Source organism: Mauremys mutica, chromosome 2 (genome assembly GCF_020497125.1).
Source record: "Mauremys mutica isolate MM-2020 ecotype Southern chromosome 2, ASM2049712v1, whole genome shotgun sequence".
Lineage (NCBI taxonomy): Eukaryota > Metazoa > Chordata > Testudines > Geoemydidae > Mauremys > Mauremys mutica.
This window is the reverse complement of record NC_059073.1, coordinates 169,435,826-169,454,981: the sequence shown is the minus strand read 5'-3', so window position 1 is coordinate 169,454,981 and position 19,156 is coordinate 169,435,826. Positions and strand designations below refer to the sequence as shown.

The following is a 19,156-nucleotide window of genomic DNA, read 5'->3' as shown; positions in this document are numbered from 1 at the left end:
AACAGCTGAGTCAAGGGAGAGAATTATTTCAGGAGTGGGTGGGTCAGCTTTTGTGGCCTGCATTTTGCGGGACGTCAGACTAGATGATCATAATGGTCCCTTCTGATCTTAAGTTCTATGATTCTATGAAAGAAGTACTATGTCCCAGCAAAAGGATTTGAGTACCTGTACACTCACCCTCCGGTAGGGTCCCTGGTTATGTCCACCGTCAACGAAAGGGATAGGCAGAGCCAGGTGAGCAGCACACCAAAAAATAAAGATGCCAAGAGACTGGACTGGTTTCAGGAAAATTTATTCGACAGCCGGCCTGCAGTTTTGGGTGTCTAACCATCAGGCCCTGCTAGGCAGGTACAACTTCAATCTGTGGGACTCCATCAGCAAGCTGAAGGAGGGCTTCCTACAGGACTGAGCACAGGAGTTTACCACACTGGTGGAAGAGAGCAGAGGGGTGGCAAGAGGTGCTGTCCAGATGGCCAGGGATGCTGCGACTCAGCGGCCAGGGTAGTTGCCTCTGCGGTGGTCATGAGGTGCAATTCCTCATTACAGTTCTCCGGGCTGTCCCCGGAGATGCAGACTACCCTCCAGGACCTCCTGTTTGAGGAATCAGGGCTCTTTTTTAAGCTGACCAATGCACAACTCCACGTCCTTAAAGACTCTCATGCCGTCACCCAGTCCTCAGCCCTACCCACCCCTCAGCGGGCTAGAAAGCTGATCCATCCCCCTCTGTCGAGATCGTGGGGTTTCCCTCGATCCAGCTCCTACAGGAAGAAGGATTTAAATGGCGTCACTGTTTGTTTTCCCGTTCCTCTTCCCAGCCTGATTCTTTCAGAGGCCAAGGAAGCCAGAAGCTGGCATTTTAAGGATGCACTCGAGGACGGTGCCCCAGTCACTTCTCAGGATAACACTCCCCCCCGCTCTTTCCTCAACCTCCTGTGCCTCTTCTGGTCGTGGTTGACCTTGGATCGTTGGGTGCTCAATATATCATCTTCGGGCTACACCCTATAGTTCGTGGCCGACCCTCCCTTCCACTCCCTTTCCCTGTTCCTCCTCAGGGACCCTTCTCACGAGCAACTACTCATTCAAGAGGTTGAGAACCTCCTATGTTGGGGACAGTAGAGGATGTCCCTCCGGACTTGAAAGGGAAAGGGTTCTACTCCTGCTATTTCCTAATCCTCAAAGCAAAAGGGGGTCTCAGACCCATTCTGGACCTGTGCCGCCTCAACAAGTCTCTCAAGAAGTTCAAGTTTTGCATGGTCCCTGCATCCGGGAGACTGGGTATGCTGCCCTCGACTTAAAGGATGCATATTCCCATTTTCCCAGGGCACAGGTGTTTCCTCCGTTTTGTGTTGGTCCACCACCATTTTCAGTTTACACTGCTGCCCTTCAGTTGCTCGTCAGCCCCGAGAGTGTTGACAGAGTGCATAGCGCCAGTGGCCAGAGGCACCGAGGGGCTCAAATTTATCCATACTTCGACTGGTTAATAAAGGATCGATCCCAGAATCAGGTGCGATATCATCTTGACTTGGTTTGCTCCACCTGTCGCGACCTGCAGCTGTTAATAAACGAGAAAAAGTCTGTCTTTATTCCAGTGCAACACAGAGTTCATTGGAGTGGTCCTCGACTCTACTTAGGCTTGAGCCTTCCTCCCTCAGGCTTGGTTCCAAGCCATGGTGGACCTGATCTTATGCATGCAAGCCTACCCTCCCACCACTCCTCACACATGCCTGAAATTGTTAGGCCACATGGCGGCCTGCACTTATGTGGTCCGGCACACGTGGCTCCGCCTCCAGCCCCTGCAGGCATGGCTGGCGTCAGTCTATGTCCCCAACAGACATAGCATGGACCCTGTGATCAGGGTCCCAGACCACGTACTTTTGTCACTCACATGGTGGGTCTGTCCCTGTTGATGACCCTAATCTTTGATGCTTCAGATCTGGGGTGAGGAGCCCACCTGGGCAATCTCAGCACACCATGTCTTGGTCAAGTCAAGATCGCTCCCTACACATCAGCGTCAGGGAGCTCAAAGCAGTTTGCCTGACCTGCCAAGCCTTCCTACCTCATAAAAAGCAGGGTGGTCCAAGTCCTGTTGGACAGTACAACAGCTATGTTCTATATCAAGAAACAAGGCAGAGCCAGCTCATCTGCCCTTGGCCAGGAATCCCTGAGGCTCTGGGACTTCTGTGTACAACACATCGTCTATCTTGTAGCCACACACCTCTCCGAGGCCAGGAATGCTTTGGCAGATCGCCTCAGCAGGACCTTCTCATCTCATCATGAGTGGTCCCTCCATCCGGAAGTGACCAGCATCATCTTCCAGAGGTGGGGGATTCTCCAGGTGGACATGTTCGTGTCCAGGCAGAACAGGAAATGCCACATTTCGGCTCAATTTGGGGGATTGACAAATGCTCCCTTTCAGATGCTTTTCTGCTCTCGTGGTTGGGGGCTTGGTTGTATGCCTTCCCCCCAGTGCTGCTAATTCAGAGAGTCCTCATGAAGATCAAGCAGGACAGGGAGAAGGTGATCCTCATATCACTGGCTTTGGGATGCTGCTGGACCTCATAGCCTCATATCACTGGCTTTCAGTGGCTGCACCATTACTGCTACAGCTCAGGCCGGACCTGCTGTCCCCAAACCCCGGCAGTCTTCTGCAGCCGAACCTGGCAGCATTGCACCTGACGACTTGGCAGCTGCATTGTTAAATGTGGGGGAGCAGGAGTGCTCAGCTGCTGTCCATCAGGTCCTGTTGGGCAGCAGAAAGCCCTCAACCAGAGTGGGCTCCATGGCCAAATGGAAGTGGTTGTTGGATCTTGGATAAATACATTCTGCCAGAGTGGGCCTTCTCCAGGTAATCCTGGACTATCTTCTGCATCTCAAGCTTCAAGGCCCGACCCTTTCTTCTAAAAAGATCCACTTGGCCGCTATCTCAGCCTTCCATCCACTGCTCTAGGGAACATCAGTTTTCACCCAGTACATGATTGCCAAGTTCTTCAAGGGCCTCGTGCACCTCTACCCACATGTCAGGGACCCCGTTCGTCCAAGAGATCTGAATCTTGTGCTGTCTCGGCTCACGGGACCCCCCTTTGAACCTCTGACTTCCTGCTCTCTCCTCCTTTCCTGGAAGGTTGTGATCCTGGTTTCAATAATATCTGCCCGCTCAGTCTCTGAGATTAGGGTGCTTACCTCGGAACTGCCCTATGCAGTCTTTTTACAAAGATAAGGTCCAGCTGCGACCACACCTGGCTTTCCTGTCTAAGATCTCTGTTTCATACAGGACAGGACATTTACTTACCTGTCTTTTTTCCAAAGCTGCATAAGTCAGAAGAGGAGCATGGGTTGCCTTCCTTAGACATCAGGAGGGTGCTAGCCTTCTACATTGAAAGGACCAAGCCATTCTGCAAGTTGACACAATGTTCGTCGCGGTGGCCAACAGGATAAAAAGTTGTCCAGTGTCCACTCGAAGAATTTCTTCTTGGATCGCTGCCTGCATTCACTGCTGCTACAGTCAGGCAAAGGTGCCCCCTCCAGCGATTGTAACCGCCCACTCAATCGGGGTGTAAGCCTCTTTGGCAGCTTTCCAAGCTCAGGTGCCTATCCAGGACATCTGTAGGGCGACCACCTGGTTATTCGTCCACATGTTTATGTCCCATTGAGCACTTAAACCAGCAGGCCCAGGACAATGCTAGCTTTGGTAGAGTAGTGCTGCAAGCCGCTAGACTGTGAACTCCGAGCCTACCTCCAAGTCACCTAGAATGGAATCTACATGAGCAAGCACTTGAAGAAGAAAAACGGTTACCTACCTCTTCGTAACTGCTGTTCTTCGAGATATGTTGCTCATGTCCATTCCATTACCCGCCCTTCTTACTCTTCTGTTGTAGTTGCTGGCAAGAAGGAACTGAGAGGATATAGGGTCGGCGGCGCCTAATATACCAACGCATGAGCACGGCACTCAAAGGGGCGCCATAGCCAACCCTACAGATATCGCTAAGGCAAAAATCTCCAACAACTGTGCACATGGGTGCACACACACCTAGAATGGAATGGACATGAGCAACGCATCTTGAAGAACAGTAGTTACAAAAAGGTAGGTAACTGTTTTTTCTTTGAAGTCACCTGTGTGCATTCACGCTACTTGCCTATCTACCCCTCTGCCTTGGAGTTCTATAAAATATCAGGGTGCTGTAGGTAGAAGGAAGGAACTGAGGCAGTGGTGGCACTCCTTTATGTGGAGTAGGGTGAAGACGTTACCCTCATGTGAGATCTCTCATGATCACCCTTTCTTCCCCAATGGATGTGGCTTTTCAAAGCAGTTCCATCTCTGTGTGGAGGACATCATATTCCATAAGTGGAAATACACAGAGGCAACTTTGGAAGAAGAGGTCCTGGTAAGTAACAGCTCCTGTATAAAGATCCATATTCACCCTGTCTATGAACGTATTAAATCTCTCAATTTCATTCAAGGTCACAGTATCAGTTTGGTGTAATGCATAAGCATTCCAGAATTTACTGCTATACTGTTGTACCAATGTCTGTCCTGAGAAAATTAGTTCTGCACCTGCTCAGTTTGTGCTGTGAGAGCAGCATTTAAATATTTTGGATGTTCAAAAAATATATCTGCATTTAAATCCCCTGATTATTCTAGCTTTAGTTTGGATGTGCAAAATAGTTTTTAATCACTTATTACTTAGCTAGTTTAAAATATTTTTGACACACTTGCTTGGAAACTAGCCTCTAGTAAGGATTAGACAATCACAAAATTTTAATTTCAGAAATTCACTAATGTGAGTTATGAGCCTTTTGGCAGTGGAAAATGTTTTATCACCGTAGCATAATTCAAATGAAAATGTTCTAACTGCCAAAAAAAATCATGTTTGGAATGACATCACGGTATAGAAAAGGAAAATATTGACTATATACAAATGGGGGTTATAACTCCAAAAGTAATCAAATTATAGTATTTGTACCAAATAAACTCCTGTAAGAATAGTGGATGATGGTTTTGCCTGCTGGCCATTTTTAGGATCGAATACTCAGAAAAGTATGCTCAGTTCTGGATAGTTGCCTTTTCCTGTTTTAAGATAAATTGATTATAATTTTCCAGAGTCCACCTTTGGATCCAGGCATTATGGTCTCAAGTCTGCTTTTAGCAATACAGTTGTGTCCAAAAATGGAATTCCAGTTGAGTGAGCGATATGGAGAAGATCTGAGTGACAGCATTTGGGAATGTATACTTGCTATTGATCTCCTCTGCTGTCACCTGAAATGGAGTTGGACCCATGACAATATCATAAGGTATTGTGCTACTTACTCCTTACTTCAAAATGTTAACAATTTTTTCCTGTTCGTTATATTCAAAAGCCAATTATTTTGCTTTTAACCTATGATCTTTAAAAACAAAATCCTGTATTGATCATTCTATTTTTCTCTAACTGATGACAATCCAGGCTATAAAATGGCTACTGTTTTTGGTAGTATCAAGCCATACTAGAACAGCAACAGTAACTGGTCAACAATGATTTACAAAACTATTTCTGGTACTATAGCAAGAAAACATCAGTGTCAAAACAGTATGTTACCAGAATGGTTTGCTTTGTAAATTTAGGAGCACCTCTGGGACTCTTGGTTCAGCCCAATGTATAAGTGTAGGCAAAATGCTTGATCATCTTCTGAAGACAATGGTTAGTTTCCAACAAACATAAGTGTGACTAGAAAATGCAACTAAAAATTTAAATGCATTGTATCCAAAACTGCTCCAGTATTGAATAGCTGTAACCCAGCCACACTGTGACAAGTCTAATATTTTGAGTTTCTGCTTCAGGTGGCAAGTCATTTCTCTAACAGGTTAATTTAAACAAACAAACAGCTGCTCAGGGATTGGGAATATACAGGTTTCAAGTAGATGAATTATTGAGCAAGTGAGATTATAAAAGATGCATGATAATTTATCACACAGCTTTTCAATTTAATTTTATCCTATGATTGTCAACACCATACCTGTACATACTCTGTCCAGTCTTATGTTTTCAACTCCAGTTTTCTTTCACAGTAAAGAGCTTTGGCCTGTCATGGATCAGTGGGTAAAGCATAGGAAAGGACATGAGACTGTTCCATCTATTCCAGATATTATTGTAGCATCAACACTTAGGCTAATTGGTGAGTAACATAAGTTTGGGTTGAACTCCTGCTTTGTATAAATAAACCCTCTGAAAATGCCTGGATGACTTCTGGAAGCTGAAATTGAGGTACTCACACTTTTTTGCTTTTGAATTAAATTGTTACTTTAAATGTGATATATCACCATTAAGTCAACAATTTTTAGCAAAGATTTCTTTGCTGTGAAGATTTCCATGCCTTCTCTGCCTCTGAGGATGAGTTATATTGATATTAGGGCTGTCAGTTAATCACAGTTAACTCACACGATTAACTCAAAAAAATTAATTGCGATTAATCGCACTTATAACAATAGAATACCAATTGAAATTTATTACATATTTTTGGCTTTTTCTCTACGTTTTCAGTATTGATTTCAATTACAATACAGACTACAAAGTGCACAGTGCTCACTTTATATTATTTTTATTAGGAATATATACACTGTAAAAATGATAAAAGAACTAGTATTTTTCAATTCACCTCATACAAGTACTGAAGTGCAATCTCTTTATCGTGAAAGTGTAATTTACAAATGCAGATTTTTTTTTGGTTGCATAACTGCACTCAAAAACAAAACAGTGTAAAACTTTAGAGCCTGCAGGCCCACTCAGTCCTACTTATTCTGCCAATCACTAAGACAGACAAGTTTGTTTACATTGACAGGAGATACTGCTGCCTGCTTCTTATTTACGTCACCTGAACATGAGAACAGGCGTTTGCATGGTACTTTTGTAGCTGGCGTTGCAAGGTATTTACGTGCCAGATGCGCTAAAGATTGATATGTCCCTTCATGCTTCGGCCACCATTCCAGAGGACATGCTTCTATACTCATTGTTAAAATGTGTCAATTAAATTTGTGACTGTACTCCTCGGGGGGAGAATTGTATGTCTCCTGCTCTGTTTTACCTGCATTCTGAATATATTTCATGTTAGAGCAGTTTCGGATGATGATCCAGCACATGTTGGTTTAAAAACACTTTCACAGCAGATTTGACAAAATGCATGCTTTTAGAAGTGTTAAAAGAGCAACACTCTGATGTGGGAACTACAGAACCCAACCCACCAAAAAAGAAAATCCACCTTCTGCTGGTCACATCTGACTCAGATGATGAAAATGAACATGCGTCAGTCCCCACTGCTTTGGATCATTATCAAGCAGAACTCATCAGCATGGAAGCATGTCCTCTGGAATGATGGTTGAAGCATGAAGGGACATATGAATCTTTAGCTCATCTGGCATGTTAATACCTTGCAACGCTATCTACAACAGTGCTATGCAATCGCCCGTTCTCACTTTCAGGTGACATTGTTAATAAGAAGTAGGCAGCAGTATCTCCTGTCAATGTAAACAAACTTGTTTGTCTTAGCGATTGGCAGAATAAGAAGTAGGACTGAGTGGACTTGCAGGCTCTAAAGTTTTACACTGTTTTGTTTTTGAGTGCAGTTTTTTGTATATAATTCTACATTTGTAAGTTCAACTTTCATGATAAAGAGATTGCAATACAGTACTTGTATGAGGTGAATTGGAAAATACAATTTCTTTTACGGTGCAAATATTTGTAATAAAAAATAAATATAAAGTGAGCACTGTACACTTTGTATTCTGTGTTGCAATTAAAATTAATATATTTGAAAATGTAAGTATCCAAAATATTTAAAATAAATGGTATTCTGTTTAACAACATGATTAATTGCGTGATTAATCGTGATTAATTTTTTAATCGCTTGACAGCAATATGTATTGCAGTCTTGTGAGGAGAGATTACTATGGCTTTACGCAAGGCTGTATAGGAGATTTGTAATGACTCAATTACTATCTATGTCTGTTAGTAGAAAGTAAATAGTTCTTAATGTATACCTTTTCCACAAGGGGAAAATTCTGGTGTCCCTATATTTTAGGGTTCTTCAAACTTTCCTCAGAATTTCTAGTAGATTCCTAACCTTTCATAAGCCATCTCTCCCTCCTATCATGATTGCACATCACTGTGACCACAAAAGGAATTTCTTTTGGGAGAGTATTTTAATGTATCTTAATTGTCTTGTAAAACATTTTTGAAGCTGAAAATTAGAAGAACCCAGTACTATTTGACTAGCCAGCTCTTTGTGAACCATGGCTTGGGAATCTCTGTACAAATTAAAATATTTTCTGTAGGTTTGCTCATCCCACAAAAATTTCATTATACACTTACATTTTGTATTAATACCATTGATTCCAATAGGTGACACTCTCCCCTCTGAGTTACTAAAGAACAAATTCTCTAGCACAGTGGCTTTAAACCTTTTTTCATTTCAGATCCCTAAAAAATTTCAGATGGACCACTTTGGAAATCTTAGACATAGTCTGCAGACCTCCAGGGTCCATGGATGCCCAGGTTGAAAACCACTGTTCTATAGTAACAACCACCTTTTGTAAGCCCCTTAGACATAGTCTGTGAACCCCAAGGGATCCGTGGACTACAGGTTAAGAACCATTACTCTAGCATATTGGTAAAGGGCATGGTGTTGCAGAAGGAGCTGTATTTCACGTGAAACTTAAATTAGGTTTTTGTGTCTCTCACGCTATCTGGAGTGGCTCACAACTGTGAGTGTTTATCTCCAGGCAGACCGTCAGAAAACAAGACCTGTAGTCTCTGAAGAATGAAAACACCAACTGAATATAATTTATTTAAAAAGTCTAATTTCAGTAACTCTCCTTTTAATTATCTTGAAACTTTTTCTAGGGTAGTTTAGCAGTTAGTGTATAGAGCATATTAAAAGTGAATGTAGAAAATTAAAATTCTGCTAATTAAAAACTAAATGACATCAAGACATTTGGGGAGACAAGGTAAGTAAGGGTAATATCTTTTATTGGGCCCAACTTAAGTTGTTCCAGGAAGAGAGATTACCCTCACCTGCCTTGTCTCCCTAAGTGAGCTTTATGTAAGATTCAAAGCTTCTCTCTCTCACCAACAGAAGTTGGTCCAATAAAATATTACCTCACCCACCTTGTCTTCCCAACTGTCTTAAAGTCATTTAGTTTTTAATCAGCAGAATTTTGAAGTAGGGGAGCAAGTTTTGATTTAACTGTTTGGAATAACATTACTCAGAGGATATGGTGATTCTAGCTGATTTCTGGTCTTTTCATGCACCTCTCACATGAAGGAAGAAGCAAGCTTTTTAGATAAACATTACATTTGGTTATTTCCATAAATCCTTTGGATCATCAAGTTCTTCTTTCGAATTTTAACTATTTCTTCAGTATGTATTTGACTAACTACAAGAGTTCCTTAAAGTTCAAACAAGCAACAAAGGGAAGAAAAACAGCTGCTGCTACATTTGATTATTCTGGTAAAATAAACCGTAAATGTCATTGTTCATAGGATGGACTGTGTGAGATGCTTGCTTAATCTCTTTTTAATGAAAGTTGTAGTACAGTGTATAGATACAGTAGTAACTGCCATAAAGAGGATCAGATAAAAGTATATCCTTCATTAGCATGCTATACCATCTCAGACTGTTTTAGTTTGATCTTAGAAACTAAGCAGGATTGCTCCTGTGCAGTATGTGGACGAGAGATCTCCAAAGAACACACAGGTGCTGTGGAAAGCTGTTAATTCTGTAGGTGGCTCTCTTTCCTGGCTAAGTACTAAAACAACACACTAACGAGAGGCACTGAATTTTTGGAGGTGCTCTCTTTCACGTCAGATGTCTAACCCATTTGTGGTCAGTAAAGAGATGCTGCTTTTGAAAGAGAAATGATGATGTCCCCGTATACTTAATTTACAATTTACACAGGAATCTTCCTACCTAAACATTCACTCTCCAGTTTCAATTGCACATACAGTATTATTGGTTCTTTTTTGAGTAATGGTCCTTATGTGTATTCCACACACGCGGGTGTGCATGTACGCCATGTATCTGAGTCCGGAGGCAGTTTTTAGCAGTGTCGATTGACCTGCATGTGTGTAGTGCATCTCCTCATGCTCTCAGCCAAAAGTATAAGAGCTAGTGTCAGTCAACACCTCTCCAGTTCCGTCTTACTGCCACATGCCTGAGTTGGAACCCCCTGTTCCTTTGCAATCTTAGTTTTCTAAGAGAGTGACTCACTTCTGCTTCATTATAAACAGTGGTACATAGTTGGTGGGTTTTTTTTTTTCAGTGTTAATTAGCTAAGTAAGTATAATTAGTGTAGTTCTTCTTTTCCCATTTGGTGACTATTCCCCCCCCTCACACACACACACACACTCTCTCTCGCTTCCTCTCTCGCATATGACCTGACAACAGCGGCCTGATACCGCTTCCTATGGGGCCCACCACATCTGAGGGACCCTTCCCTTTGGCCATACTGGGGACCCTGGGATCCCTACCACAGATACCAGTCACTATCTCAGGCATCCTACCGGCCATCCCCCGTACATTCACCCGTGCTGTCGGTATACAAAAAAGAGGGAGACATCAAACTGGTTCTGACAGAGCATCCTCCTCACTGGATGTGGCGATCATCCCCCTCCCACACTCTCCATCAGATGGCCACTGTCAGTACCAGGACTTGCTACAGAGGGTAGCAGCAGACCTGGGCATCCCCTTGGAGGAGGTTCAGGACCCATGACATCAACTCCTGGACAGCCTCCAACCCCAGGAGCCATCTAGGGTAGCCTTACCCATCAACGAGCACATCTTCCAAATGTCACGAGCAGTGTGGCATACCCCTACATCATGTGTCCCCACACGTAAGCGTGTGGAGAGGAGATATTTTGTGCCTTTTAAAGGGGTGGATTTTCTTTTCTCCCATCTACCCTTAGGTCCCCGGTTGTCCAAGAGGATGCAGAGCAGGCAAAGCAGCAACCACAAAAGTCTGCTTCTCCAGACAAGGCAGCTAAGAGACTGGACCTGCTGGGCAGGAAGGTCTGTTCTTCTGTGGGGTTGCAGTTCCGCATCACCAACTAACAGGTTGTGCTAGCCAAATATGACTTGAACAACTGCAACAGGCTAGCAGAGTTGAAGGACAAGCCGCCACCAGAGTATCAGCAGCAATTCCAGGTGTTCCTAGACGAATGGGGACTGGTTGCCTATTTGGAGAGAACAATATGTTCCATGATAATATGGACGAATACCTCCACTTGCTGAAGGATTCCAGAGTCACACTACGGTCACTTGGTATATATACCATGGCCCCATGATGCAGGCAGCAGAAACAACCATACTGCCCATGTCCACATATACCCTACCCAGCCTTATACCAGTGCCAGCAGAAGCCCTCACATCAATGACACCAATCACAGTGGGCTTGCTTCCCCACCTTTGCCACAGCCGCCTTCTCAGCCCACTCCCAGCAGCAGCAGACCAAATCAGTTTTCACCTGCAGGTCGAGACCTGCCAGTCTCCATCAATGCCACCTGTGGCACCCCATATCTTTGGGGGCCACAATTGGACAAGATCACCACGGATCCAGTTGGGTACTGGAGATCATCCACCATGGATACTCCATCGAGTTCCTCTCACTCCCGCTGCACTGCCCCTTCCCCCGACCAGACTCCCCTGTGGACTCATCCTATCAACTGATCCTCTAACAAGAAGCAGACGATCTGTTCTTTTAATGGGTGGGGAGCAAGAGAGCCTGTCCTGTCTCATTACCAGAAGCGAGGCTTCCACTCACCTTACTTCCTCATCCTGAAGAGGGGCAGAGGGCACTGCCCTATTTTCGATCTTCAGGTATCAAACATGTTTATACAAAAGTCCAAATTCCGTATGGTCACGCTAGCATCTGTTATCCCCTCACTACTTCGGAAAGCCTGATTCACAGCTCTGGACATGAAAGACACTTACTTCCACATCGACATTCACCCAGCCCATCACAAGTTCCCTCATTTTCAGGTAGAGCTCCAAGACTACCAATTTCAGGTCCTCTGATTCAGCATAGCACCATGAATATTCACATAAGTTTTCGGCCCAGATGCGCCACCTCAGCTACTTGGTATTCCTTTACCTCAATGACTGGCTTCTAGTGGCGCTATGATGACAGGAAGCAATCTCTGTGATCTTCTGTCTTCTCGGTCTCCTTGCACCTCTAAGTATCTGCGTCAACGAGGAAAAATCAGTGTTGACACCTACAAAGACTATACACTTCATTAGGGTGCAACTCGACTCCATCATAGCATGGGCTTTTCTCCCAACAGATCGCTTTGCAGCACTGACAGTTCTCACCATGGATGTGCGTCACAGACCACTCACCACAGTCTGCAGTTCTCTCTCCGTCTTTGGACATATGGTAGCCTGCACCTACATGACACTGCACACACACCTTCATTTGTGTTTTCCTCAAGTTTGGCTCCTCTCCATCCACAGACCCAGCAGAGACCATAGAGACTCCAAGGTCATTGTACCCAGGAATGTGCTGTCCTTCCTCACACGGTGGTGGTCTGATCCCTCCAAAATCATGATTGGCACTGCCTTCGCCCCTCTCACACCACAGGCCACCATCACAACAGATGCCTCTCTCGTTGGTTGGGGGGGGGGCCCACTTAGGCCACCACAGAGCTTAGGGAGTGTGGACACCACAGGAAGCCAGGATGCGTATAAATGTGCTAAAACTGCAGGCAGTCCATTTAGCATGCCAGGTTTTCCTCCTGCTCATTCAGTCCCTCCACATTCAACTGCTCTCCCACAACATTACAGCAGTAGTATACATCAGCAAGCAGGATGGTGCCAGGTCTTCCTCCCTCTCCTCTGAGTCAGTCCGGCTCTGGAACTGGTGCATCAAGAACCATGTGGTGCTTTAAACTGCCTGTCTACTGGCATCCAGAATTCTCTGGCCAACACTCAGCAGGACTCCCTGCCTCAATCACAACTGGGAGCTATATGACAACACGCTCCTCTACCTCTTTGTGAAGTGGGGCACACACCTTCCCCTCCTCCCCCATTGCTACTCACAAGAACAGAAAGCTTGCCCCTCTATTGCTCAAGAGGAGCACTGGGAGGGCTTTCCTCCTCCCCTGGACAGGCGACCTTCACTGTGCCTTTCCCCCATTCCCTTCCTGCTGCAGGTGCTATGCAAGATTCATTGGAACAGAGCCACCATCATACTCATAGCCCCCTTCTGGCCCCATCAGTTCTGGTTCACGGACCTCCTCAGATTCTCCGCCCACACACGACTCCGCCTGCACACGTTCCTGAATCTGCTAACACAGGATGCGGGGAGGCTCCATCATCCCAATCCAGGCCCTCTTCACCTCACAGCCTGGTATTTGGATGGGAGTTAAGGGTAGGCCATGCATACTCTACCCCCGTTTGACACATCCTTACCCACAACAGGAGATCCACCAGATCCTGCTACCAAGCTAAATGGAGACACTTTATGGCATGGGCCCACCGCCACCACTACTCACTGAGCATGCTGTCTCTTCCAGCGATCCTCGACTACCTTCTTGCCATTAAGATGTCGGTCCTGGCCCTCAGTCCTATTCAAGTGCACATGCAGCACTCAATGCCTTTCTCCTTCCCATGGACAGCATCTCGGTGTTTACGCGCCCACCACTGTCCGCTTCATGAAAGCTTTACTAACGCCCTTCCACCAGTACTGAAGCCCATGAGCCTTTGAGCCACTAGCAATATGCTCCCTCTCCCACCTCTCATTGAAAATGACTTCCTTAGTAGCCACTGCCTGAGCCAGACAAGTCCGTGAACTTGTGGTCATGATGGCAGAGCCTCCCCACATGATATTCCACAAGGACAAGCTGTCCTTATGGCTGCACCCTAAATTCCTCCCTGCACTCTAAATTTCTCCCAAAAGTGGTGTCTGAGTTCCACCTCAATCAGTCCATCCACCTGCCAGTTTTCTGCCCCAAACCACATGCCTTCTCCACTGACAGAGCCTTGCACCCCCTTGACATCATCATGCACTGGCATTCTACCTCCATAGGTACCCGCTTTTGCACATTGCCAAAAATGTGCCCATGGCTGAATGGTCCATAAGTCAAGCCCTCTCATCCCAACTCATCTCCAAATGGGTCTTGGGGTGCATCCATGAATGCTACAACCAGTCCAACATACCCAAGCACAAGTTGCCACATCAGCCTCATTGGCGGACATGTCCTGGCAAGACTAATGCCGCGCAGCAATGTGACGCTCCATTTACATGTTCACAACACACTATGCCATTGCACAAGCAGCAGCGACAGATGCCACTGTGGGTCAGGCCGAACTGTAGATTTCACTTTCATTGGAATCCTTGCACCCACTGCTGCGCTGATCACTGTTTGCAAATCATGTATGTGTGGAATACACATGGGGACCATCACTCGAAGAAGAGGTGGAGGTTACTTACACATCTTTGAGATGTGTGGTCCCTATCTGTTGTCCAGAAGCATTTCTTAGCAGCTTCTTGAAGAAGCTCCAATCTGTATTCCAGTACCCCACCCTCCATCTCCTCTGCTTCTGACTGGATTCCATTATGGTAAGACAGACTGGGGTGGCATTGACCCACACTACCTCTTATACTCTCAGCTGGGAGCATGAGGAGATGCACTATACACATGCAGGTTAACGGACACTGCTAAGAAATCCTTCCGGATCAAGTATGTGGTGTGCATGCACACTCTCACGTGGAAAACAGATAGGGACCACACATCTCAAAGAATCTTTAGTTACAGGTAAGTAACTTCCTCTTTTCCTACATCTTAAACTATTATGTAGTGTTGCTGTGCATTGTTAAACAATTGCCACATTCCTAACAGGAACTTTACCTTGATAGGTGTGTGATTTCCTGCAAATTTTGGTAAATTTGAAAAGTGCTTTGAGATTCTTAGTCATAAGTTGTATATTGATATAGTCACTTGTTTCCTAAAATAAATACAGAAACCAGTCCAATGTTCTGTGGCTTCATATTTGAAATAGGATTGTTCATTGTATACATATTAGTCAAGACATTGGTTCCAACAGCAGAACCTCAGAGTTACGAACACCTCAGGAATGAAGGTTGTTTGTAACTCCGAACAAACATTATGGTTGTTCTTTCAAAAGTTTACAACTGAACATTGACTTAATACAGTTTGAAAATTTACAATGCAAAAGAAAATGCTGCTTTTAACCATCTTAATTTTAATGTAAGCACAGAAACAGTTTCCTTACTTCATCAAATCTTTTTTAAAATTTCCCTTTTTTTAGTAGTTTAAGTGTGTGTGTGTGTGTGTGTGTGTGTGTGTGTGTGCACGTGTGCGCGTGCCTAATTGCATACTTCCGGTTCCAAATGGGGTCTCTGACTGACTGGTCAATTCATAACTCTGGTGTTCATAACTCTGAGGCTCTGCTGTACTTTCTGTTGTATGTAAGGAAGGTTATGGCTAAAAATAAAGCTGCTTTAATGATCAGTTATACAGATACATGGTAATCCTTTTCTCCTCTTTTAGGTCGCTTAGGCCAAATAGGTTTGAAGGAAGGATTTTTTTCTGCTGTGAAAAATATCAGTTCTATTATTGGACGCTTTATACAGCACGCAAAAGAAGAAGGTAATGTTTCTGTAGATAACTGTTTTACTGCAGATTCTTAAATCAAGGGTTTTTTTGCCAGTTTGTTCATGAGGGATGGGAGCTATGAATTCAGTCCTTCAAACACTTCTGTATATACATGGATAGTCCCATTGAGGTAGGAAACTAATCACATGAGGAAAGTTACTCACTTTTGTAAAGTTTCAGAGTAGCAGCCGTGTTAGCCTGTATCCGCAAAAAGAACAGGAGTACTTGTGGCACCTTGGAGACTAACAAATTTATTTCAGCATGAGCTTTCGTGAGCTACAGCTCACTTCTTCGGATGCATCCGAAGAAGTGAGCTATAGCTCACAAAAGCTCATGCTGAAATAAATTTGTTAGTCTCCAAGGTGCCACAAGTTACTTTTGTAAAGGTTTGCAGGATCATGCCATGTAATAGCTTCCCCACTCAGTACCTAGTTTAGCCTAATATAGATCAGTTAGCAATACAAAATGGCTTCTAAATATGGCAGACAAGGAATTGATTTTATTCAGTTGTTTGTCCTGAGGAGCTAAAACTGAACAAGTATTTGACTGATTTTATTTAGAATAGTGCTATATAGGCCTCAGTCCCTAGATTCCTAGCTCCTGCAATAACTGTCTGGAAGTCCTTCTATCACTCTTCCATTACGTATCTGACTCATTTATGAGGTGACATTCACTTTGGAGGTAGACATGACTATCCTAAAGGTATGAGATCCCTTGGTATAGGAAATAAATGTCTCCCTTATAGTCAAAGTGGAAATAGAGTAATTATACTTGTAGGTCTGGATTTTTAAAGGGGACTAAGAAAATAAGTGTTTAGCTCCCTTAGGTGCTCCTTTGAAAGTCCTAGCCACATTGAATTCAGAAGTTTATTTAAAACATTGAAAAATATTTTTTTCTAACGAGAAATCAGATGTCATGGATTTTAAACTGCACACAGTGTGAAGGTATCTTTGGAATACAGCAAATATATTAATCCTATTTTTTGAAGTAACACTTGTACTTTTCATAGGCCGCCTTTTAATTTTTTTTCCTCATAGATGCTTTTAATTTTAATTCTTGACCAGTAATAGTCTTCTGAGATCAGGTTAATTGATGAAAATTATATTCCATGTAAGATATCTTCTTAAATACTGATTTTTTTTCCCTGTAGATTTCCTTCATGATTACTAACTTACCAAATCTTTGCAGATATGCCTTGGGGAGTGCAGTTGGCAGCAGTGTATGCACTCTGTGACTTGGGTCCAAGCAATCCATTAGAAGTTGTTGAGGCCATCCAAGCTTGGAGAACTACGACTAGTAACAGCATCCCATCTGCAGTCACAAGTGGCATATCTGAAGTCAGCTCTCTGTGCATAGTAGAATTACACTAAGATGAGGGAAGGTAGCCTCATCTACAGAAAAAGTGCCTTTTATTAGATGAAAACTAGGTGATGCCTTTTAGGATGAAAGTTACAAACAGTACAAAGAGAAAAAAACAGGAAAAGAGCCATATGCTTTCCTTTTGGGTAAGGTGGGAAGCTTATGCATCCATAGTTTATGTAGGTGTTTTCTGGTCAGACAGGTTTAAAACAAAATAGGCTCTGAAGTATTTTGTTTGCCCTCTGCTGCAGAAAGACATGAAATCATTTTGTGTGTGTGTGTGTTCTGGTGTAACTCATAGGTTACATGAGTGCTATTGGCTGTTTAAATTAGAAAAATCTCTTCCTTATGAAAGTGGAAAGGATCTGTCTTGATAGGCCTTCCACTGGTTGAACCTCAGGCTACCAAATCTCTTGTCTTTTTGGTGGACTACTTGCTATAGCAGAAGACTGGGAAACGGTTTATAAACTAAACTATTCATCTACATCATATTTTATGTGGAAGATGGCTTCTCAGCAGTAAAAACTGAAAAGATTTGTTGGACCTGATCCAACTTTACTTAGTCTCATTAACTTAATGAAACTACTTATATCAGACAATTATATGTACAGTAAAAAAGATTCAGAGATAACAAATCTCTGTAAGTTTGTATATATGGTATATGCCTATAATGTGTTTCACATTTGATGTTGTTCCACTTTGGGAATTTTAGTGTGTGTATATAGAAAACTGGTTTAAAAACTTACATTGTTTAAACTTCTTATATAGTTTCACTTGTACACAGCATTTTTTAAAATTGTCTCAATGTTTTTATAATAAAAAACAAAAGTGAACCATTCATATGTCTGTAGTGGTCATTTAAATACTTCAACCTCAGTTGGTAACTAATTAAAAAAAAAAAAGTAGTTGAGATAAATTTCCAAGATAGTTACTGTATTTGGAAAAATTGCCCAATAAGTTTGTTTAGTAACTTTTGATTGCCATGGGGAAAACTAAGTTATTAATGTTTCCATTTTGCTTTTATCCATATGAAGTGCAGAGTTAACAGGCTGCTTTCCCATCAACCTTAAAATAAAATTCTTAGTTATAAGTTACTTTCTTTTACTTGACTGTTGTACACCAGACATAACCATTTCAACATTGTTTAAAAAACCTATACTTTAGCCTACTCTGGCAAGGCAAAACATGTTAAAAAATTTAATGGCATAGTGTTTAAAACGAGTTCTGCTAATAACTCTCATGGAGCCATGCAACTTTCATATAAAGGAACTCCTTTTGTAATCTTACCCTCTTGTTGATACTCCTTTTCTAAAGATATTTAAATGTAAATTAAGATGGATTCATTTAGTTTTGTATCAAAGTCTTTTTCTAAAACAACTAATTCTTGTGAGTAGAAATGAGAAATCCTGGTCATTTTTGGACCAGAATGTCCAAAGTGGAAGACTGCCACTAGAGGGCACTCCAGTGCAGAATTAACAATAAAATTAGTTAAAACAGGGTTTTGTTCAAGAAATGTAAAACTGATACTGAATACTGGTTTGCTGATGTGGCTACTGGACTTCAAGATTTGTCCTTTTGTATCTATAACCATATGGTAAAACATAATTTGGACAATTGTAATACTTAGAGCCAACACTTTGGTAAGTTATTGACCAAAATGTGTGTGTGTGTGTGGGGGGGGGATTATAAACCACCCACTTGGACCTAAACAGTTGAGGCATATTAGTGGAATAGTGTGGTACTAGGACTGCTAATGTCTGTGCTTGTTAAATAGTGGGTAAGAGAGAACACGAACAGTCGTTTTTAGTTGCATCAATCAGAGCACTAAAATTGCTTTAATGTACACATTTTCTTCTATATCCAAGCTGTATATTCCATGTTTGTTCCAGATGTTCAGAAAAATTCTTCTTTGGAAAGAAAAGGTTGCTACTATTAAGCACAATTAAACTTCGACTTGCTCCCATGAGCTTCCTCAGTGGAACATTGAGATGAGACCTTGTGCTACAGGCAGGGGAAATTTCATTTCTCCTCTTGTCAGTAAGATCAGTTTTTTAGTATCCCTAAATGATTTTCAGGTTGAAATGTGCTTTTAATCTCAAATTACTTACATTTTTTTTTCAGCTGTGTCATAGTCATGCTGTACACCACAGTAAAGCAAC

At 42.9% G+C, this 19,156-nt stretch overlaps 1 protein-coding gene across 1 annotated transcript in view; it reads left to right on the top strand.

The window, feature by feature from the left end:
* ICE1 (interactor of little elongation complex ELL subunit 1) overlaps positions 1 to 17,835 on the top strand; it is a 65,073-nt gene extending 47,238 nt beyond the window's left edge. Inside the window, exons 17-20 of the mRNA XM_045005040.1 lie at positions 5,099 to 5,289; positions 6,044 to 6,150; positions 15,534 to 15,632; positions 16,827 to 17,835. Coding sequence (XP_044860975.1) covers positions 5,099 to 5,289; positions 6,044 to 6,150; positions 15,534 to 15,632; positions 16,827 to 17,008 — 579 coding nt within the window. The 3' untranslated portion in view covers positions 17,009 to 17,835. The remainder of the gene's footprint in view (positions 1 to 5,098; positions 5,290 to 6,043; positions 6,151 to 15,533; positions 15,633 to 16,826) is intronic.
* Positions 17,836 to 19,156: the final 1,321 nt, after the last annotated feature.